At 59.9% G+C, this 23,114-nt stretch overlaps 2 protein-coding genes across 2 annotated transcripts; both read right to left on the bottom strand.

Moving 5' to 3' along the window:
• Positions 1 to 1,505: 1,505 nt before the first annotated feature.
• PHLDA3 (pleckstrin homology like domain family A member 3) lies at positions 1,506 to 2,512 on the bottom strand. The gene is made up of 2 exons (XM_075174541.1): positions 2,161 to 2,512; positions 1,506 to 1,751 (listed from the first exon to the last, which is right to left on the bottom strand). The coding sequence occupies exons 1-2, from the start codon at positions 2,510 to 2,512 to the stop codon at positions 1,630 to 1,632; spliced, it is 474 nt and encodes a 157-aa protein (XP_075030642.1). The 3' UTR covers positions 1,506 to 1,629.
• Positions 2,513 to 7,556: 5,044 nt separating this feature from the next.
• CSRP1 (cysteine and glycine rich protein 1) lies at positions 7,557 to 22,242 on the bottom strand. The gene is made up of 6 exons (XM_075174542.1): positions 22,092 to 22,242; positions 15,153 to 15,265; positions 10,778 to 10,946; positions 10,250 to 10,376; positions 8,281 to 8,374; positions 7,557 to 7,997 (listed from the first exon to the last, which is right to left on the bottom strand). Exons 2-6 carry the CDS (start codon positions 15,262 to 15,264, stop codon positions 7,921 to 7,923), a joined length of 579 nt encoding a protein of 192 aa, XP_075030643.1. The 5' UTR covers position 15,265; positions 22,092 to 22,242; the 3' UTR covers positions 7,557 to 7,920.
• Between the last annotated feature and the right edge of the window lie 872 nt (positions 22,243 to 23,114).

Raw genomic sequence — 23,114 nt, 5'->3', positions numbered from 1 at the left:
TCCAGGAGCTGGGGATTTATGAGAAACCGCGGGACAAAGATCCTTGCCATGGCAATGCTGTGTGAGCGCCAGCACCTTCCTCCGACCACTGACAACCCCATTCCCTCCCGAAATGTGTGCGGGGACTCGGTTTGGGGGGCTGGTCCACGCAGGGCTCCGTGCCCAGAGCATCTCCCAGTGGGCAGGGGACCAGGTCCCACCATCCCTGGAGCCCACTGTGTTTCAGTCCCGCTGTCCCTGCCATGGCACAGGGACGGTGCAGAGCTCCGTCCGTGCGGGGTTTGGATCCGGCTTCATCTGTGCCCCCCAGCTTGGACTCCGCTCCCAAGCAGGGGGGGTTCTCGGCAAATGAAGCTCTGAGGACCAGGGATGGCCAAGCAGGCTTCCTTGGGTGGAAAAAACACCAAAATGCTTATTCCAGGCTGCTCGGAAAGAGCCAGCACAAGCCTGGCCCTGCATGGTGAGTGGGCTCCAGCCGTGCCACCGTCCCTCCCCAAAGCCACCCTGGAGCTGCCCTGGCAGAGGACAGGACGCCGTGGGCCCCGGCGGGGTCTGGCGGCGGTGGTCTGCGCGCAGGCTGGGGCCGGCTGCCGCAGCCCGGGGGGACGGGGCGCCGCGCTCCCCGATTCCCACGCAGCCGGGCAATCTCCGGGAGGATCTGCAGCGCCTCCGGCCGCGGGGCTGGGGCTCAGGCTCCGGCTTGCGGAGCCCGGTGGCTCGAGGCGCTGGCGTCTGCGCTGCCTGTCGGGGCAGAGCCATCCCTTCCCCTGCCTGCCGTCCCTGCCTGCAAAGCCAGGCAGCGCTGCTCCCAGGTCGCCTACCCGCAAGCCACCATGGGAATCCCTGGGGATACGGGCGCAGCGGGATGGGTGACTGGAAAGGCTTGGGGTGGCAGCGGGGGGCTTTGGAGCCCGACTGTGGGATGTTGGCAGATTTAGGGGGATGCCAGTCATGAGCAAAGCTCTGTGCAGGATTTGTGCTCTCCCATACCTTGCGGGGCCCCACAAATCGAAGCAACACCACGGAAAGCAGCAGAAGGTCCTGTTTGGGGACACTTTTGGTACAGGGAGTAGGGGTCCCCATTGCCTTCCCCAGCGTCCCCCATTAGCCCGAGGACAGCCCAGGGCAGGACAGTGTCCAGCAGCACAGCCGCATCACCGTGCCACCTGGGGTCCCTGCTGCAGCAGCAGCTCTCCAGCCCCTTCCCAACACGGGGCTCAGGGGGATCCCTGTCCCCGGCCATATCCATCTGTCCCAGAGTCACTGGCATTCGGGCAGAGCCCACCATCGCACGGCTTCCTTCGGGCTCAACCGCATCCATCCCATCCCCTGTCCCGCAGGAGAGGCCCGGGGGTCCCCACCAGTCCACCAAGGTCCTGGCCACGTCAGCTGAAGGATGGTGGGCGCCCAGGCAGGGATGTCACCTCCTGCCATGTCCAGAGCCCCAAGTGGTGGCTCTGACTGTGTCCTTTGCCCCGTCGTTCCGAGGGGATGTGGCTAGACCCCTGCAGCCGTGCCAGCCCAGCTCCTGCGGTGCCTCTGTCCTGCCCCAGAACGGGGGGAGCCAGTGCCCGCACTGGCCTCCCCGGGGCCACTGTCCCCATCCCTGGGCTGCAGACAGCGGTGGCCTCACTTGCCCGCCGGGATCCCGTTCTCCCCACCGCCCGCCGAGCCGAGGGCCGTCTCCATCCTGCTCTTCGGATGCTGCGCGTCCGCGGGCTGTCCCGCCGGGGCTGCGTCGAACTGCACCACTGCGGAGAGAAGGCGCTTGTTACCCACCCGGCCGGCGCTGGGACGCGGGGCAGGAGCCGGCCCCGAGGGGAGCTGGGGAGCGGAGCCAGCCACGGTCCTCACCGCCATCCCACGTGCAAGACAGCGAAGAGCCCTATATATCCCTCGGGGCCACCCCGACCGGAGGGAGGGCGTTAGAAAGTCCCTCTTCGGGGATGTAGGGAGGTGAAACCCAGCGGGGGAGGTGGAGGACAGAGCCCAGCCAGTGCAGGGGGACACGGGACCACCACCGTGCAGACCATCCCCACCCATGGGACCCCCTCTGCGATTCCCACGGGGAAGCTGAACCGCCCGGGAGCTGGCGGCCAGGGACCTCATCCTCCGGTGGGTCCTGCACCCTGACCCGCGGCGCGGTGGGGGGTCCGGTACCTGCTCGGCAGCTGTGCCGGGCGCGGACGACCTGTATGGCCTGCTGGTTCTTGAAGCGGACGAGGCCCATGGTGATCTCGGCATTCCAGCCCGGGTCCTCCTGGGCGCAGCGGAAGTCGATCTCGTGGCTGTCGTCCATCACCACCGTGAAGTAGATGTGCCGCTCCTTCCACTCCACACACTCCACCGCCTTCATGCGAGCAAAGCTCAGCTCCTTGCGCCGTGAGCCCTTGGGCTCGAAGAGCTGCAGCCCCTTCTCCGTCAGCAGGCACCGCTTCTTCTTCCAGAGCTGCAGCAGCCCCCCGCTCCGCTTCTCCAACACCCCCTCTCTCAGCACCTTCTCGGGGGTCATAGCGGCTCCTCAGCCCCTCGGGATCCTCAGCACCTCGCGTCGGTGCAGCCGGGCATCACCCGCCGGGGGATTTCCAGCCCCTCCACGTCGGAGCCGAGCTCCCCGGGGCCAGGACCCCCCCGGCAGCCGCGCTGCCCCCAGGGGACTTGCTGCCCTCCGCTCCCCGGCTCTCAGAGGGGGTGAGCGGTGGGGTGCCCCATGCCGGCCGCCAGCCCTGTTGCCGGGGCTCTGCTCCCTGCCCCGTGCAGCCTGTGGGATCCCCGGCGCCGCGCGCCCCAGGAGCTGTCGCTACATGCCCGGCCGCTCTCCCACTCGCATTCCTCCCCGCCTCGCCTGGCCCCTCCTGCCGCGCAGGCACCCTTCACGCCCAGGCGAAGCCCGGCCAGGCCCGGCGCAGCCCCGCTTCACCCGGGAAGCGCTTTCGGGGTGCCCGCGGGCAGGCGCTGCCCCCGGGGTCCTCGTGTGAACAGGCAGGGTGTGGGCATGGGTCTGCACGGCAGCGGTGCCGGGGCAGGGCTTGGAGACTCCTGCACGGCAGCCCAGGCATGGGGGGCAGTGCCAGCAGTTGGGGGGTGCAGCGCCAGCCAGGCACAGGGTTATGGGGCGCAGTCTCACTTGCAGATGGGGCTGTGGGGCGCAGTGCCAGGGGGGCAGGGGGTTCTGGGTGCAATGCCAGCCAGGAAGGGGCTATAGGGTGCAGTGCAGGCTGGGGTAGGGGGCTGTGGGGTGCAGTGCCAGCCAGGAAGGCACTGTGGGGTGCAGTTGCAGCCAGGGCAGAGGATTATGGGGTGCAGTGCCAGCTGGGGCAGGGGGCTATGGGGTTCAGTGCCAGCCAGGGCACAGGGTGCAGTGCTACCAGGGGCAGGGGGCTGTGGGTGCAGCACCAGCCAGGCAGGGGCTGTGGGGACCCCTGAGTGGGGGCCCAGGAGGAGGGGCAGATGCAGACAGGAGATGTTTGGTGTCACCACTCTGAGATGGCTGTGCAGGGCTGCCCTGCAATGGGGACAGCCCGTGACACCCACCACCCACCTGGCCCTGCACCCAAGGGTGCTGGCCCAGCCCTCAGCACACAGGGCTCCCGTCCCCCAAGTCCCCTGGGACAGGGATTTGAAGCCCCCAGCCTGTCCCACAGAGAGGACCAGCATCCCCCAGCCTCGTGTGACCTGTGCAGGGGGGGACGCACCCCCGGAGCGGGGCCGGGGCAGCGCGGCAGAGCCCGGTCCCGCCTGAGTCCACCCTCCCCTGCAGCGAAACACCCGTCTCCTTTCCAGCCCGTCTCGTTCCCGGCCACCGCAGCTTCGTCTGTTCCTGTGCCAGCGCCTGGCACGGAGGGGTTCACCGTGCTGTGCCGGGCTGCCGGCGGGGACATCTGGGGCCATCGAGGTGGCTGTTGGCTGCCAAAGAGGGTGATGGTCACAGCTTGCTGGGCGGCTGGATGTGCCCCTGGAGATGCTGAGGGTGCGGGTCCCTTCGCCCGGGTGAGGTCTGGAAGGGGAAAAAAATTCCCCCCGAGGATGCGCCGGGGTCACTGTCTGGGGCTGGCAACCCGCGGGTCGGCCTGCGGCTCCCTGGCACGCAGCCGCTGCCCTGGCACTCACCTCCCGAATCGCCCTGCTCGTGCCCCCCGCAGACCCCAACCCCCCGGTGCCCCCCAGCTGGAGCCCCTCTCGCCCCAGCCCCTCCATCGTCCCCGGTCCCTGCCGGGGGCATTGCCTGCAGCCGGCGTGGCCTGGGGGCAAGTCTGCAGCGCTGATGAGATGCACCTAATTATCCCTCATTAGGAGGGCAGGGCAGCGGCTGCCGGAGCCAGGAACTGGTTCGTGCTCCCCGGGGCCAACCTCACCACGCTGGCAGCGGTCCCGGGTGTCCCAGGAGACCCAGTTTCGTGACGTCAGGCAGCCCCGGCTCCCCCGCGGCCCTCGCCGCCCCCGCAGCCAAAGGCAGCGCGGGGCCGGACACAGCCGGGGGGGCCAGCGCAGCCCCGGAGGTCACCCCGAGCACCCCAGCACTTTCGGGAGGAGCAGAGCAGATGCGTGGGTTCCCCCCATCAGAGGAGCATCCAAGGCTGTTTTCCCACACACAGGTAAAGCTCAGCTCCAGGGATGCTGAGCCCTGGAAATTTGGGGGTGAGTAGTTTCGGGACTGCCACTCCCGGCTCTGCTCCAGCAAGCTGGGACGTCCGTGGGCACTTTTGGTTCACCGGCCAGCCCGGTTTCCTTCCTCACCACCCTGGGGAGAGCCAAGGGCTGCCAAATCCCCCCCCCACCGAGACCCCAGTCCCGCTGCTCACCGCCTCTCCGGGCTCCAGCCACCAAGGGAAGGTCATTTCCCCGTAGCTGTGGGTGTAAAGGAGCTTTGACAAAGCCTTTCTCCGCTCCTCTCTCCCCGGCCGGCCGTTCCCAGACCCGGAGGGCCGGAGGCTGCCCGGGAGGCTGACGCGGCAGCTCCTGCCCTCCAGCAAATCCAACAGGACACACTGCGTCAGGCTGCTGGCAAGCAAAAGCTCCGTGGGCTGCCTGCGGTCCCCACGCACATCCCACCCAGGCAGAGCCCTCAGGGGCAGGGAAAGGGGGCTGCCGGGGCTCGGGGCTCGGGGCTCAGGTGGGGCGAAGCCCTGCCCCAGGCTGGCTCATTCCCACAAAGCGCTCGTGGCCGGGGCGGCGGCGCGGCATCCCCTGCCGCAAGATCCGCTGGCACCGCCGGCCGTGGGGCTCAGAAGGCTCCAGTCTGATCGCTCGGTGGTACCATCACCACCACCCTCCAGGCTGCAGGGTGCTCGGCCATGAGCCGACCCTCTCGTTCACCTCTTCGGGGGCATGTTTGGGTCCCACAGCCCCTTTCCCAAGGGCTGGCAGCCCCCCACGCCGGCAGCAGGAAGGGATGGGTGCTGCTGCCTGCAATGCGGTTCTACTGCCTCTGAAGGGAGTTGGACAACACTTGGGTGTCCAACACGTCCAGCTGACCGGCGCGGGGCCATGCCCATGCATGGGGAGCAGTAACCAGCAGAGGGTAGCAGATGGTCGCAGCCATCCCACTGCAGTTTGGGCAGGGGATGCCCAGAAAGCTCCTCTAAGCCCACGCCGCTTCTCCTGGGCCTTGCCCCACCACCTCCTCCAGCCCACCTCATGCCCTCTGTCAGAATGCGCAGCCCCAGCGATGCCTGTCCTGGTCTCCCCATGCCGACACTGCGGATGTCGGCCCCTATCACCCCCTAAGTCGCTCTCAGGAGAACAATGCAGCTTCAGCAGGCGTGCAGCACCGATTGCAAACCCTCAGGGCAAGGTCCCTCTCCCAGGACACTGCCCACGCTGTCACCTGGGATCTTTGGGGCTGAAAGCTCAGCAAAGACCCACCAGCCTGGAGAAGAGAGGGCTCGGGGAGACTGAACTTCAGTTTTCCACTACCTAGAGAAGGGTTGTGGAGAAAGGAGACACAGCAGTGCACGGCAAAGGGACAAGAGACAACAGGCACAGGTGCCACAAGGGAAACTCTGAGGCACAGAAGGAAAATAACCTCCTCTGTGTGCATGGTGCATCGACGTGACAAGAACCATAGTGCTGGGACCTCTGTCCTTGCGGGTTTCCAAACCTGACTGGACCCCAGAGGCTCTGATCAACCTGACCTTTGGAGCTAGCCCTAGCTGGCCCTCCTAGCTTTAAGGAGAAGGTTGGACTCCAGACCTCTGCAGGACCCTTCCATCCTATCTCTTTCTATGACCCCGTGAAACCCAAACCCAGCATTTTCTCCTGGTTTTGACCGGGTCTCCAGGAGCCAATGCAATGGCCTCACACTTGCGAAAATGTCAGTACCTCCCCTCTCTAGACACAACCTCTACAACTATGGGAAAAAGAGACTACAGAACGACTTGTTCTAGCTTTATTGACTAAACAGTGTTGCTTGGGTGCAACCCCTGCCTGCGTACATCCAGTTGAAATGCCGCAGCAGCACAGCATCCACCCCGCGCTCCCGGAGAAAGCAGGCAGCTTCCTAACCCCCCACGCCTCCGCAGGGGAGCAGAGCCTCTGCCAAGCAAGGGAGCCAGGTTTCGGTCCCCACACCGAGGGTGGTGCGTGAACCCACTGCGCTACAGCTCCTGACCCACTACTGCATCCCCGAGCCTGGGCCGTCCGCTCCGCACACCGAGTGCCATCTGCTATCGTCTCACCAAACCCCAACCACGCACCCCAGGGCAATGGGGCCAGCTAGAATTTGGGTCCCAGGCAGGGAAACCTGGGGAGAGGATTTCTGGAGATGCTTAAAGAGCACGCTGCCCACCTCAGCTTCCAAAATGTCGTGTAAAAACCGAGGGTGTGATAAATGGGAGAAGGTGCTTAAGTTGATGAGGGAGCCCAAATCCTGCCCCACAAAACGATTTCTGCCTCTGTTGTGCTTCTCAAAACACTAGCCATCTCAATTTACTCAACTACAAAGTTTGTAATGTTAAAAAAAACCCCAAAACTAAACTCCCTGTGGAGTTCACAACTGTAAGCTGCAGTGAGGCTGATCTGGTGGGCATGTCACACCAGTCAAACGAGAGAATCACAGAAAGAAAGTAAAGAGTTTAGATGAAAATGAATTAAATCTGGGAAGCTGCCAAACTGACGGCTTAATGATCCACGGTACTGCTAAAAACACAGGGAGTAGGTGAAAAGTTGTTAATTATCCAGCACTGCTGGGCACGCCTGTTTGGAGAGGCGCCAGGTAAAAGCACTGATAGGGGTTTCGATAGGGCGTGCGCACGTGTGGTGCTACGGACACACCCGGGAAGGTCTGTCCTGGGCCCCCCCGCATCAACCGCTGCTTCTGAAATGGTTACCCACCGCGGGAGCAGGGGGAGAGCCTGGCCCCGCCGACCCACAGAGCTCAGCTGGCCACAGCTGGGCCACGTCAAATCGCACCGAACAGTTCCTGCCTTTGTGCTTTAATTGCAAGCCACGATTGCAAACATTTCCCATCCTCCCTCTACCTCCTGTCCTCCAGCTCTGGTCACCCAGTGCACCTCCTCAGCCCCAGATGGGGAATAAACTCTTCGGCAAGGCCAGGCGTGGGTCAGCTTTGATGTTTATTGCTTGCTCGGTGAGACGGCACGGCACGGCTGAGCTTGCATCCCTGCAGGATGGGCAACGCGGAGCAGGACAGGCAACGCGGAGCAGAACGTTTTGGGCACACGGGCCTCGCTGCGGGTGGGTGCGAGCTGTCTCCTCACCGGCACCCTCACCAGCAGGACCCGATGGGGACGATGCTGGGGCTCCCACCGCAGCTTCGGGGTGCGCTGGGGTGGGGCGGGGAGGAAGGGGCTCGTGCTGTGAAGCAGCGGGTGGTTATTGATGATGGTGAGGATGGTCACTGCGGGTGCGGGAAGGGTCTGGACAAGCCCTGAGCGAGCGGAGAGCCTGGCTCCTGGTGCCTCACTGGGAGTGGACGAGTGCCCCGGCGCCTTGCCCAAAGCCAAAGCCCTTGGGACCGAAGTTCTTGGCGTAGCAACCTGCAGAGGACGGGAAAGGAGAAACGGGTACGGCCGGCAGATGAACACGCGCGGGTCCTCCTCTCGAAGCAGGCATTGCCGACACAGGACAGGGTTTGCTGTACTTGTTGGCCAAAGAGAGAGGCCCCAGGCACAGCGGGAAACCCCCCAGCTCTGTGGCCAGCCCCCATAGGCAGCTGCTGGGGCCACCAGCTCCCCAGACCTCAGTCCCATCCCGGTTCCCTGCACAGGGGTTTTCCCCCTTCGGAGTCCAGGACAAGCCAGCGAGGAAGGTGGCACTCACCTTTGCAGTAGATCTCCCCATCTTTGTCTGCCAGGGTGGTGGACTCCAGGCTTTTGCCACACTTGGCACAGCGGAAGCAGGACTTGTGCCAGGACTGCGGGACAGAAGCAGAGCCCGGTCAGACAACGCCCGGGGACAGGGCAGCGATGCTTTGGCTACCAAACGGGGTCAATTTTCTGTTTCTGACCCAAAGCGGTTGGCAAAGAGATCTGAACGGGATGAAAGCTTTTCTCTGGAAAGAGCAGTCCTCCCAGCCCCGGGGGAAGATACAGAGAGGAAACGGCAAGTGTGGCCACTGCTCCCATGCCGATCTGGTTTTAGAGAGCTTTCGCTCCCACTCGCAGCGGTCATTGGTACAATAATTTGTACAATAATTTGTACGGAGCAATCACCCCCCTCTTTGGAGGTTGTCCTCTCTGAAGCACCACGATAAACCCCCCGAGTTATCCAGCTGAGATCCACCGCTGCTGTACGTTAGCCTGGGGGTGGGAGCCGGGTTGGGACACCTGCCCCCACACAACTTCAGCTCCAAGGAGGGCAGCGAACAGATACTAAGAATGCAGAAACCAGCCAGTGTTTAAAAATAAAACTCCCCCCACGACTCCGCCAGTCCTCTGGGGATAAATGAGCTCACAGCCTTTGAGCAGACCTAGAGTAGCCAGAGCTGCTCACAGAGGAATTTAAATAAACACTTTGGAAAACATGAAACCTTTTTTGGAAGAAAATGTGAAATTAGAGGGCTGGAGGGGGAGGTAGCAGATGGAGTCACCCAGCAAACATTAGCACATGAAATACATGCTCTGGAATCCTCTCCACGTTTGATTGATCGTAATTGCTTTGCCAGCTTTGGTTCCCTGTAAACATCGACCCCAGAAGCCTACCAGGAAGCTCAGATCATGATTTTAAGGGTAAGTTTGGCTTCTGACCCTGGGCTGACCCTCAACGTGTCCATCACAAATCCCTGCGCTGCCAGCTGGGCTATGATGATGCTGGGAGGCTCTTTCTGTTGACCAGATGCCTCCTCTCCTTTCTCTGGGGACAGAGGACAAACACAGAAACCCCAGGGAGGATGGAGCACAGCAGGGGTGACCCAACGTCACCAGCGAGGCGGTGAGGCTTTCCCAGCACGGCCGTCCCGTCCCCTGCGGCACAAAGCCAAGCAGCCTGACCCGGCTGCCTCGGCAAGCTCTGCACGTGTACCCGACCTCGGGGGAAGGCTGCTTCGAGAGAGGGACCTCACCCAGGGTCCCAGGGCTGACAGACCAGATGGTGTCCCCAAGCCTTACTATGCTTCCCAGAGCTCGGGATAAGGCCACAGCTCGGGACACATAGGACCCTGGTGAAGTGATGAACTTGACGGAGGAAGTCTAGGACTGTTGCAGGGTACCCTTTACATCTGACCCTGAGCAGACCCAGTCCGCCAGCAGAACAGCCCAAAAGAGATGCACCCAGCCCGTGCCCACACCTCCAACCACCCTGCCCTGCCTATGGGCAGCGCTGACCACTGGAATTCATTCCCTGTCCCGAATTTGGGCTGCGGCATCCCAGCCTGCGGCGAGGGTGGAGAAGGCTCGCTGGACGTTGCACTTGTTCAGTTAGCGGTGGCAGTGGCCGTGGCCCACATCGCTGCTCAACCTCCCAACACATCTAACAGCAGGGACGTCCACTGTGACCTCTGCTGAGCAGTGCTCCGAATATTTAGTATAAAATGTATTTCTCTCCCACCTACAAGTCTGTAAGAGCAATGCAGCCTGGAGAACCTGGTTTCCAGACATGCCCAGCTCTCCTTTTGGTGCCAGGCTTCCAGGTGAGCATGGCCACTGGACCCCAAGCCCAGCCCTGGCTGGAGGCACTGGCAGCCCAGCCTGCAGCAGCCTGTGGGTCAGGTCAAGACCTTCTCTGAAGGTCTTCCTGCCACACAGCAACTTGTGGCACGTGCGTGCCCCATCCACTCCGTCCCCCTTCTTACCTTTCCAGCTCCAATCACCTTCTCGGCTGCATACACCGCCTGACCACAGCGAGGGCACCCATCAGCACCTCCGACTTTCTGGGCCATTCTGGATGCATTAGGGTTGGTGGGTCGGTGGGGCTGGCCCCTGTGGATGGGAGGGAGTTCATCATCAGGGCTGCACAAGCAGGACGGAGGAGGGAAGTGCTATGGGATCACAAATCCCAGCCTAGTTTTGAAGAGCCCGGAGCTTTAGGCACAATGTGTTCAGCCCCATGGAAACTTCAGCCTCACGGCTGTGTGCTGGGAGGGGATGGGCAGCATGCTCAGGCAATGGGGACGTGTCCCATCAAGCCCCATCCCACCCTGCAAATAGGGTTCAGCGGGTTTCCCCCGAGGAGCAGAAAGGCAGGGCAGCCCACGGCACCCTCCAGATGAGGAACTGCTGGAAGTTCAGCATGGGCTGCACAGCCAAGCATCGCGAGCAGACAGATGTGGGGGAGAAGGTGCCCACAACAGCCCCAGTTTCAAAAACAAAGTTAAACTCACTCTTCATATTTGATTCCCAGAGACTCGCCCTTGTCAGTGCTCAGGGTCCCTGCTCCCTGCCCGTATCCATAGCCCTTGGGGCCGTACTTCTTGCCGTAGCAGGACTTGCAGTAGATCTCCTCGCCGTGCACAGCAACAGTGGTGCTGTCCAAGTTCTTCTTACAGACCACTAGAAAAGAGGGGAGGGCCGTGCCGTGAGCCTGCACATCCAGAGCTCACTAGTTTGCTGGAGAAAACAAGTCCGCACAAGGGAGAGTACAGCTCAGCTTTCAAGGAGCAAGGAAACCCTAGACAAGACCCTCGTTAACGTTAAGGGAGTGCATGCAAAGCAGCCAGAGATAAGGATCACAACAAGAACATTGTCTGGCTTTAAAAGGAAGCAACCACCAGAGCTACAGGGTTGATACTAAGAAAAAGCTCTGTTAACCCTCTTGGTGCTGGTATCCTGGAGATGCACTTAAATGGGGGGGGGCTGAAATTTCCCTACAAATCACCGCAGGATTCACAAGACAGGGATGGACACCTCTGCCCCACCGCAGCTGCAGCTCTGCCACACTCCTAGTCTGCTGCAAATACGCAGCGATAGGCACTTGGGGGAAAGCCATGTAAGCAAATCTATTTTTCCTCGTGTTTAGACAGACTAAAAGCAGACCTGCAGCCATTTCCACAGCTGATGGACTGTCGGTATTTCGGCACATTACGCTATTGTGCACAGTTGACTCTCCAGACCCTGAGACCACAATGGAAGATATTCATGCTAACCTGTGTCACCCCTGGTCCATGACGTGATTACGGTGTGTGCATAGGGTGGTCTCAGGTGAGGAACATTAACTCAGCTGGGTGTTCAAGCCTTGGGCATCAATACGGGACCTAAGATGGGACAGGAGGAGACAGCAGCCAGGCGCGGGGTCCCAGCTGAGCCCATCCAGAGCTTGAGCTTGGTGCTGGGCTCAGGCCACACAGACTCTTCTCCCGATTTTTAGGTTTTCCTGACTCATATCCCAGCTCTGATCTCAGCCTCCACATTGGCTTCCAAATCCTTCCTGGAACATGCCGCCCAGCAAGCCAGAGCGGGAGGCGAGCAGCACCCAAAGGGAGCCCGCAGTGATCTCCAGTGTTTACCTGCCCGGTGCAGGATCCAGATGCCTGGGGCAGAGTCCACAGCGCTGGCAGCCAGCCCCGAAGCAGATCCTGTTACAGCTGCGACACAGCCTTCCTCTATCCTGCTTACATGCCTTAAATGTCGAGGCTCCCAGCTCACCAGCAGAAAAGTTTCTCGGCCTTTACCAATATCGCAGGAATGCAAACACAGCAGAGCTCTCCCCTGGGAGCAGCGCAAACCGCGGCACTAAAGGCGGGGGCGAGAGGCAGCCTTCCTCGGCCCAATTACTAAATATGGTGCTCTCCTCCGGGGCCGCAGAGAACCCCGTGCGCTGCTGCTGGGAGAAGGAGGTGGAAAGGGAAACGTCTCCTGCCATCTAAGGAGGATCTGGCAGGGTCCTCTCCTGGCTCCGAGCTCCCCCATCCCACCACAGCAGGAGCTGGGGATGGAGCACGCATCCCTGCTGAGAAAGACCAGCTCTGGTAAACTGGTCCTGTAGCTGCCAGGCTAATGGTGTTGGGGTGGTCTCTGCAGTACCCTGGAGCTCATCAGGAGCAACGCTGCATTCAGACAGACCCCCCAGGAGGGGAATCTGGGCACTTTTACTGGCAGGCTTAAAGAGCTTTGTCCTAGGGGTGGGAGTGAATGATCTCAATGGCATCTGTCTTTCTCTCCCACTGTGCTGGGTGGATTTAGAGCTCTAACCTAAGCTTTCACAGTTCCTCATCTGCACGAGCCACAGACACTTCAAGAGGCAGCAGAAAAATTCCTTCCCGGTCTGCTTCCTAGAAATCAGCCCCCAGCTCCCGGGTTTCTGCATTGCAGAAATTCCAGCGCAGCACTCATGAAGTTAAGGACCCTTTGTTTTTTTAAGAGCAGTGGAGTTGCTCCACAAAACAATTAGACAAGAGCTGCTGCTACTTTCAGAGGCCTCATTACAGTACGTCTGCCGGGTACTGTTGACTCAGCTGGATCGATGCCACTGAGTCAATCACCAAGTCGCTCCCTGAGCCGATCTCCACTTCTAATGCACTGTGGTAGGTTTGGCTCCTTTTTGGTTTTTTTTTTGTCAGATCAGGTCAAAGTATTTGTTTTTCTCCCCTAAAGATAATGACTTCAAGTTCCCTGATGAGGCCCAAACGCAGCACTGGGGAACAGGCTGGGAACGCAGGAGTTCGGTGCGGCTCAGCATCACCCGCAGCCTGTGGCACGGGACTGGGAACGGCAGGCAGCACTGTGGGCTGGCATGCAAGCCACGGTCTGAACTGGGGAGCCCGCAGCCGGGACGGGCAGAACTGCTGGGGTACGTGTGGAGCGTGATTACGTACGTCTGCAAAGCACGGGGACAGGAGCCCCGGCTGCAGTCGGCTCTGGGCCACTCCTGGTGACTTGCTTCCATGAGCAGACATGGGATGACCTTCTTCCCCGCTTCGGCTGGGTATTCCCTTCTCGAAGCAATGCCTTTTGCCTGATTTTGTGGCTCCTGGAGGCCTGCCCCGCACCCTGGGTGCCAGCAGCGCACGGCAGCAGCTTTCCCTAAGCAATCCAGCTGTGCTGAGGGGTCGTGGGGAAGGACAGATACAGTGCAATGGGGGCCGAGTCCCCATACTGGGGTCCTTCACTGATACGGACTCAGACAGTAAAGGCCAGTGGTGGGGGCAGAGATCAGCGTAACATTCCCCACCCTCCTTATCTGAGGCTGCAGAAGAAACGACTTCCTGCTGCAGAGAGCGGCCGCAACAAGGACACAGCCTGCCACCCCCCTGCCCGCCCGGGGGAAGCCTCTCCGCAACTCCCCTTCTTAGTTCTTTCAAGCCAAAGCAAGGTTTCCAGCCTGGAAACTCCCACGCACGAGGGCTACCGGCCGCGCTGGCCACCCTTCACACCGCGCAGGGAGCAGAGACGCGGCAACAGCCTCTCCCTCTCACATCTGCATCCATCTGCGCACGCCGCGTCCCAGGCAGGCTGGCCAAGAGGTATCCAGTATCCCTGCCAGGTGGACACGGGAGCACGGCAGGGATCGGCCCCATGAGGACACTGGTATTCCCCTGCTGGAATAGGTCTACTGAGAGTAGTTCTAGCTGTGTGCCTGTTCATAGACCTCTGCTTGCTGCCCGTATGGAAAAGACATATCTGTGCTCCCTGCTGCAATGGGATGGTGAGGCTGGGAACAGGGTACAGGGAGCAGCTGAGAAAATGTTAAACCTCAGCGGGACCTTGCGGCAAGGACAGCTCTGAAGATGCACTTCTGCATCTGTCGCAGAGCAGCAGGAGTAGCGAGTCGATGAGCCATCAGTGGACACAAGCAATATGCACACTCCTGCTAACACATGAGAATCGCTAGTTCTGTTACGTGATAGTCTTCAAGGGCAGGGGACAGAAATCTGGTAAAACACAGGCTAAGGACAGGGGTCACCTTTTTGTTCAAAGGTCCTGCAGCCCCCCTAGATGTGGATGCCCCAGGTTTAAGGAGCTGCTCTCAGCAACTACTCGCCTGTCCCTGCACTGCTGCCCTGGTATTCCCAAAGGGACAGGAAGGGTTTCTGGGGACCTGCAGCGTGAACCCAAGAGGATTTGTAGGTTCCAGCAGAGCAGGCAGAGGAAGGGACCTCTGCACTGAGTTAATCCACAGCCAGACCCTGTTCTGCTGCCCTTCCCTGGAGGTGACACTTGGGTCCAAACATACAACAGAGAGACTCTCCGCAATAGCAGATTTCCAGGCAGGCTGGAGGTGATGCTTTAGCACTTCACAGTAGGCCTTCCGTCAGCAGAAGGGCCAGGCCAGGACCACATCTTCTTCCCATCATCTCCTGAGACACAGGGGCAGGTCCCATGCCAGTTCCCAAAGTGGCAAAGCCACTCAGAAGACTAAAGCTAGCATCACCCCAGAGCAGTGCATGCGATCTCGTGCTACCACTGTTTGGAGAGTCCCTGTCTCATGCTCCAGTCTTGAACATCTGGAGATAGTCTAGACGACTCAGCCTAGCCTTTCCCTGGTGTAGGCACAGACTAAGTCTCTGTGTGGGTGCTGGCTGAGGTCAGCCCTGACAGCTTGGATGGCCCGTGGTGTCCTGGGATGATCTGTGTTCCTTCAGCAGAACTTCCAAGTCTGGAGAAAAGCAGAAAGCCTGCCATACGGCTCCCACAGCCCGGCTGTTTGTAGAGGAATCCTAATGAGCGTTTACACGGCCCATAAACAGGACATGACGGGGCGCCCAGCCAGCGGAGAGCCGGGAAGCAGGGCGGAGGGGCGAGGGAAGGGCTGGTACTCACTGCACAAGAAGCAGGACTTGTGGAAGCTGCTGCCTTCACATTGCACCTCCTCGGCGAAGTACACAGCCTTCTGGCACACGCCACACTTCTTTCCTCCTCCCCAGTTTGGCATCCTTGCAGAAAAAGCAGAGGCAGAAACAGCGTCAGGGCGGGAGGCCAGGCAGGGTGCTGGCCGGGCAGGAGGCAGGGACGGGGCAGAGCGAGGCAGCCGGAGCGGGCACCCGCCCGCGGTGCTCCAGCAGCCGTTCCACATCCGCACATGCGGAGACCACCCACGGATGTTTGCTCTTTGCACAGATTCGCAGGGCTGGTAATCAGCAGAATTAGCAGAACTCAGGATGCCCATGGGACCCATTGTCACAGCACCCAGCAGCATCAGCTGCCTCCTGGGGACCACCCGTCCTGCCAGCCAGGAGCAGCAGAAATCCCCCTGTCCTGGAAGCCGTGGGACCTCACAGCTCCCTTCTGTGCCAGGAAAAGGGAGGAAGCGGGACAATGATGGGAGACGGCACTCACAGAGGTACCCACAGCGCCGGCACCTCGTTAGATCACAGCCCTGCTATTACCCCTCGACAGCGCAACGCAGCAACGGCCACGGTGCCTGATCCTTGGTGCTGGAGAGTGTACAGGTTGTCATCACCCCAGCTGGAAACAGTTCCAGCTTCTCCTCCCTGAACACCTCTTCCATTTCTGCCACCACGGGGCAGGGGTATAGTCAGGGTTGCCCAAGGGGCAGGAGCTGACCCCTGATACCACCAAACACAGCAGGCTCTGGCGCCGTGTCCCCCATAGCATCGTTAGCCTGTGCCTTGCCTGGCCAACTGCTCACAGGTTCCCCCTGTACTCTGGCATCTCAGTCTCCTCCAGGACTGCAGCTACTGTCACGGAGGCTGGGAAATCAGCAGCCCTGGGGACACAGGCTCACGTGCAGGGCAAACACCTGAGCACCAGCCAAAGCTACCATGCAGCTCCTTGGCAAGACATAAATGCTTCTATTTCTCTCTCCTCTTTCCTGAAATGTATCTGATGAGACATGATCAAGAGGCCCCTTGATCTGGAAATTTGCAGATAACCCCAAAATACCGTGAGCAGCTAACACAAGAGGCAGAGCTCCAACACAGAAGGGCCTTGATACTTTTGAAGATGGGGCCAACATAAACCTCAAGACATTCAAACAACAAAGTCCTACAAGGAGATGCTGAGGGAGGCAGGCTGGTTAACTGTGGCCAAGAGGAGGTTAAGGAGGATCTAACAGCAACCTGGGGTTGCTACAAAGACAACAAAACAAAACACTTTTTGGTGGTGCCCAATGATATGAGAAGGGTCAATGGGCACAAGCTGCAGCTTGGGAGGTCTCCAGCGGCCTCTCTCCATCAACACTTCTGTAATTCTCCATCCTGCTCCCACAAGGGGACAGGCAGCAGAAGTCTCCCTCCCCTTTGCAGGCACAGCTGTGTGCTTCCCGACTCCTGAACAGCTAAAGCAGCAGGACAAGGTCCCCAAAACCAAACACCGTTCTCACACTACGCTGTGTGCCACCCCACAGCATGCGCAGGATCTCGTCACCTCCCTTGGCTTGGCTGCGTGGCTATGAGGAAGGGGATCCGGGTCTGCCAGGGCACACCGGGGGCACAGCCTTTGAGCAGCTCCTCCAGCAGCTCCGAATCCCTGGGTCACGGCGGGCAGCTGAAGCCCCATCTCTGGGTCTCCAGTCCCCCACCCAGGACTGAGCCAGCGGCACTGTCCTGCCTGGCAGGCAGGCAGGGGGATGGATGCTAAACACAACGGCACTGGGGGCTGTATAAACACCAGAGAGATGAGGGAGGACAAAGCGCTGCAAACCCTCAGCTCACAGGCACAGCGAGACCTCTGCACCTTCCAGCACATGGGGAAGTCGAGCTCTGCCCTGGAGTATTTGGTCAGGAAACAGAAAAGGGAAATTGATCCCAGCCTGGTTACAATAGCAGGCAGGGCAGGCAGGGCAGGCAGGGCAGGCAGGGCGCGGGTCAGGGCTGGCACACACTGCCTGGCCGCGGCTCCCGGCTCTTGGACACACGGAGGTCTCAGCACGGGACGGACAGACGGAGCTGCGGAGGGTGCCGGAGCGGGGGCTGGAGGGGAGGCTGCGCCGGCTCCAGGGATCCAAGGAGCTGGGTTTGGGGTGTGATCGCAGCAGCCGGGAAGTCTCTTTTCCGAACGCCCTGCAGGCTGGGCTTCCCACCACCGCGCAGCCCGTGCCAAATCCCTCCCTTCCAGCCTGATCGTTCCAGTCCCAGCCTTTGCATTGCCTTAAAAGGACACAAACTGTTTCTCTCCAGAGCCTGTTTTTTCCCCCTGCACCGGGAGGAGGGCCCGACCTGGTTCAGGAGTTTCCTTGGAGGGCAGAAACATCCAGCAGCATCCCCCTGCCAGCCCAGGCAGCAGAGATGCCCACGCCCACACAGCGTGGGAGCCCACTGGTCCCTTTTCCACCCGTGCCCACCTGCATCAGACCCCTTGTCAGGAATAACACAACGCTGGACACAGTTTGCCTGGGTCCCCCATCCCTTTCCGAACACGAGAGCTGGCAGAGCCCATCTCTGGGAGCCACCAGCCGTGATTTTGGTGGGCAGCCTCATGCAGGAGTATTCCTGCCATCGCTCCCTGCTCCACAGCCAGGGCATCTGCAAGCACGCTCAGGGACAAACTGCCCAGTGTGGTTTGGAGCCAGCTGCTCCCCTTTGCCTCCATGGCACATTTTTTCCCCTTTAGAGCAGCAGCGAAGGAAGAGGCTCTGTGTGTCCCCAACAGCAGGGTTCATCTGCCCAAACCGAGACATTGGCAGCGGGGACACCTTCCTCTGAGCCGCCTGTAAGTCTACAGGGGAGAAAAGGTTTGCCCCAGGAGGATATCAAGACCTTTTGCTGCTTATTTTCCTCCATCCCCCATGGGAAGGTTGCAGGTGCCTCCACGCAGTTTAAACAACTTCACTGCGATTTCGGCAGGTGACTCCCACCATGAAGCACCAGGCAGCACAGATGCAGCCCAGGCAAAGCCACATCCCAGCAAGACCTCCTGGCACACACCGGGATGGATTTTTTTATGGAGAGGAACCATAAAAGTGAGTTTGTCCTGGGATACTTGGGCTTGTGATAGCTCACAGCTGGGCACAGAGAAAGCCTGAGACAAGATTTAAGTTGCACGGAATTCCCTCTTAGTCCACAACATACACAGGCACATGCTGAGAGGCCGGCAGGCCACACAAGAGACCAAAAAGCAGTTTATGCTGCAGGTCAGCATCAGCAGGAAAAAAAAGAATAAGAGCATCCTGCTCACAGAGCCTGGGACCTGCACCAGCCGTCTCAGAAGCAAAATCCTTACAATAGCCATCCAGACAGACCCATCATCCCAATTCCCTAATTAACGACTACTTTAAGATATGTTGCAGGGTTTGCAACCCTTTTGACTTTTTTCAGAGTACTTTGCACCATGGAGCCGAGCACCGTATTCTGTCCAATTGCAACACTTACTGACCGCAGTCGCACTTCTCCAAAGTATTCTAGCTATTAGACCCAGGCAGAACAAGGAACAGGAGGTGACTGTCCTGCAGCCGGAGATCTCACTGAGCACAGGCAAGAGGCTGGCAAAAACCGAGATTATTTTCCTCTCTCCTGCAGCTCCACTTCCCAGGTACCACAACTTCGCAGCAAACACAACCAGAGCCCTACAGACAGCATCCTCTGTGCCAAGCATGGCTCGGCCCCGGAGATGGTCCATCATCCACTCTGGAAAAGGCAAGGAACCTCAAAAAACAAGATACCATCCTTTTATTAATAGCGGTATTGCTGGGAAGCATAGACACAAGTGAGGCTTTTGCAGAACCACACAAGTCTGACACTTTTTGGAGATTAACTCTGATTTCAGGGTCTGATGTCTGACTTTGCAGCAGTACAGTTCACCGGGTCAAATGTAAGCTACAGACTCACTCATGTTTCAGATGGGCTTGTGTTGCCCCAGTTTGGGAGGCAGTCTAAGCTACGCTGAACAACCAGGCGTAAACCAGTATGGAACCAGTACGTCCTGGTGCTTTGGGATGTCATCTAAACCTGACCTGTAAGGGAAAGCAGTGAGCAGATGAAGCCAAGCCGACAGGCAGTAGGAACACACGGTCACCCTCTCCTTACAGTGGGCTGAGAGATCAGCATCCTCACGTCACTCACACCAGAGCTGACAACACGGTTTTACCTGCCGGAGGGCAGCTGGTTTTTAACTGCCAGAGCTAAAGCAGCACCGGCTGCCGTGTGCACACAGCTTCAGTACTACAGGAGCACTCAGAGCAGTGCAGGTTCTCCTCCTTCACCCTCTAACGAACTTTACCCGCAGCCACTGGGATGTCAGCGCAACCGTTTGAGCTTCTGCAATAGCTGGAAAACCTTTCCCACCTATGTACCCAGATGTTCTACAAAAATCCTACAGCAATTGCAGAGCAATCACTTTGTGCTTGGTGGAGATCACTGAGGAACAGGAGACTCATGCTGGCCCAGGTAAAAGGTTCTTTTTCTTTTACAGTGAGAGTGTTAATACAAGTGGATGGCAGAAAAGCACCATCAGTGCTGCACAAAATTAACTCCTAATGATGTTCACAGCAGTCCACGCGGGATTATTACATGGCCTGGCAAAGGGACAAGTCAAACCATAGTAGGAGCCCCAAGCCCTGGGGTCTGATTAGCGCCTTCCAGTTTAGAGAGCAGCTGGCACAGCCATGAAATGAGCAGAAATTGGAAGAAGCAGGCACCTAGACAGCTGAGGCCTGTGGGCAGGGCAGAAAGGGACCCGCTCATGGGGATCCACCTAACACCACGTGGGAAATCACCGGGACAGGGCATCAGGGGTTCAGCGCCCATAACTGCAATGGGGCCCATGGGTGACTCTCTGCCCCAGACAAATGGCATCTGTCACGGAGCAGCTTTCACATCCCCTGGGCATAAGCGCCCTACAAATGGCAAGTTAGAACTGTCCCCCCTGTCCCCTGCCATGTAATCAGCTGGGTGGAACAGTGACGTGAGGAGATTCTGGGCTGCCAACAGTGTAAATGAGGATAAATGAAGGTCATTTGTGACACAGCGATGTTGAACTGGTGAGCAAGAGGAGAATGGGATCCTGAGACTGGTGAGCACTGGGACAGGGCAAAATACTGACCATCACCAGGGAGAAATCAAAGAACTGACCCAGGAGATGCAGCTCTCAGATCAGACATTTCTGAGGGCTTCGCCTGGAGTGGAGGAGAGAAAGTCAGAAGGTTCCAAGCTCCAGAGTGATCCTCACACACGGATCACCTACTCCACAGTTCCCAAAGCAACACAGTCAGGCGTTACTTCTGCTGCCACCGCTAAGGTAGCCTTCAGGCTTGCTGTGCCAGGGAAGGGGCCAGCGCGAGGCCAGCACCATGCTGAGCTGCCTGCCAGACATGGCTATCGGCTAGCGCTCAGCAGCCCCAACACGCCTGCGGACCAACACACCGTTGCCTGTTGACCACACTGCTCCCCAGCTTTGGTTACAAAGGCAACTTCAAAGTTTCTTCTCACAACTGGATTCCTCAAAGAAAATCCCAATTTTATCCAGAACAAAAGCCAAAAGCATTTTCAGGTATGCTAAAAAAAGCTACTGACTTCTGCAGGTATCAAAATCTGACCAAGCTCACTTTAGCTTTTGCAAAGCCCTTTTTTCCAGTCGGACACGTCCTGGTCATTTTGTGCTGGCTCACAGGAGCGGGGAGCCGAGCTCAGCCACTCCAGAGGCAGGGTTCAGGCACTGACATCCCAGTCCTCCCGATCCAGGAGACAGGAGAGGCCAGCTGCAAGCCCGAGGCTGGACAAACGGTGCCCACCGACCCGCAGGAGCAGGGGAGGCACCGCGCTGGCTGTCGAGCAGCGGCAAGCACTGAGCTACTTGCAAAGCAGCAAGTCCTCCCCGGGGCTAGAAGCGGTCACAGACACTATGACACCTTTCCAGCCTCACCACCAAAATCCAGAAGAGCCAGGAGGTGCAGCGTCCAAAGCCGATCTCACACCTAATACTGTTTTAACGCTTGCACCTTCTCACCCAGTCCATCCCTCCCTATATCTAATACTGCGACTTGGCGGCATCTGGTATTTTTGCCAAGTGCTAATTAACACCCCCTCCTACGCGCTGGCCCCGCTGCTGCTCTGAGGTTTGGAAAGCGGCACCTGAAGCTGTGCTTAAGCATGTGCCCAGCCAGGCCCTCAGCGATGCAAAACTCCTCTGTAAAGCGTCATCAGCCCACACCAGCGGAGGGGATCGAGCTGGCTCAGTCTCCCCGAGTGTAAGCTTTATTCAGGCTGCAAAGCGAAGCGACAGCAGAGCCCGCGTTTTGGTAAGGGGATGGGGCGCAAGGACTCCACTCGCAGCCCAGCCCAAGACCAGAACCCTGAGATTTCCCTTTGCAAAAAGGGAACAGTAACGCTTAGCAGAGGGAAAGTCCGGCATCCTGGTGGGAAGTGACCGCGCTGCGTTGATGCCCGCTCTCCGCTGGGTTAGGAAAGTTCACCCGATCTGATGCAAGAGCTTTGGCTTCCGCATCTGGCGTCATGTGCACGGATGCTCGTGCCGTTTCGTGCCCCAGTGGGCCCCACCGCACCCGCGCCCACCCCATGGGCGCATGGCGGGCTCTGTGCCCCCGCTCCAGCCCCCAGCCCCGCATCCCACCCCAGGTGAGGTGCCTGGGGGGGCGCAGCCGGAGGGCCCGGGGTCTGCCCGGGGGAGGGCTGGGCGGGGGGGGCCGGCGGGCGTGCAGCGGCTCGGAGGGATGGAGAGCTTGCCCGCCGCGGGCCGGGAGGAGCGGCAGCCCCGGAGGCTCCGCAGCGGGGACCGGGGCCGCCCGCGGGAGGGGGCTCCGCTCCGCGCCGCGGGGCCCGGCGGCCGCCCCCGCCCCGCACCTACCTGCAGCTGGGCTGGGCTGTGCCGGGCCGGTGTCGGGAGCGGGGCTGGGGCCGGCGGCCGCCCGGGGGCTTTTGTTGGCGGCGGGAGAAGGCGGGCCGCGGGGCGGCGGCGCGCTGCGCTCGGCGCCAGCCCGGGCTGATGTCACGGCGGCCGCCGCCCCGAGGGCCCCCGGAGGAGGGCACCGGGCGGGCCGGCCGCGCCGCCGGCCCCGGCCCCCCCGACCCCGGGCACGGGCACTGCCCCGCTGCCACCCCCCGCGCCCCGTCGGCCCCACGCCGCTGGGAACCCCACGACGGGGGGTGAACCCTTCGGGGCCAGCCGCGGCGGCTCCCCGAAACGCGCAGGCTGGTTGGCAAGCGTACGTGCCATCGGTAATACCTGTCAGGTATTTAGGTCAGTGTTTTGTTACGCTGGAAGTTTTCCTCTAAAATACAATAAAAGCTGCAAGAGAAGGTGTAGAGAACGCGGCGGGCAGGAGCGACTCTGGCAACGGCTTCCCGTGGGAACCCACCGCAACCACGCTGTTGTGGGTGCAGGGACACGGGGATGAGGAATAAGCACAGCACGAAGCTGCGAGGGAAAGGCTGCTGCAGGGGCGGTGGGAAAACACTTCCAGCACAGCTGGATGGCGGGTTACGGAGCTGCGAAGGGGGGGCTCTGCGCAGCGAAAAGGGCACTGTGCAACCTCGGTGTCTGCAGGAGCAGAGATATGCCTCCAGCTCCCCAATGGCCCACAGACCCTGCCGTTCCCTCACACCACACGTTAGTGCCCTCCGTGCCCAAACATCCCGGGAGCAGCCTACAGAAAGTGTGGCTGCTGGACTACAAAGCTGCTGTTGCCATTTTTTTCTGTGTGTTTCTATGCCAGGGCAACATGGGAGCCCACGAAGGCCCAGGAATTTTTAAAAAACATGCTAAGGCTCCAGGTAATGCTGCTTCCACCGTGAAAAGCCAAGGGCGGTCCACGTGCAAGCCCTGCAGTGTGACCCAGCACCAAATTTTCTGTCAGGCACTGGTTGCTGC

The sequence above is a fragment of the Calonectris borealis genome, chromosome 26, assembly GCF_964195595.1.
Source record: "Calonectris borealis chromosome 26, bCalBor7.hap1.2, whole genome shotgun sequence".
Lineage (NCBI taxonomy): Eukaryota > Metazoa > Chordata > Aves > Procellariiformes > Procellariidae > Calonectris > Calonectris borealis.
Note: the sequence above shows the minus strand (reverse complement) of the source record. Positions and strands in the feature narration are given on the sequence as shown.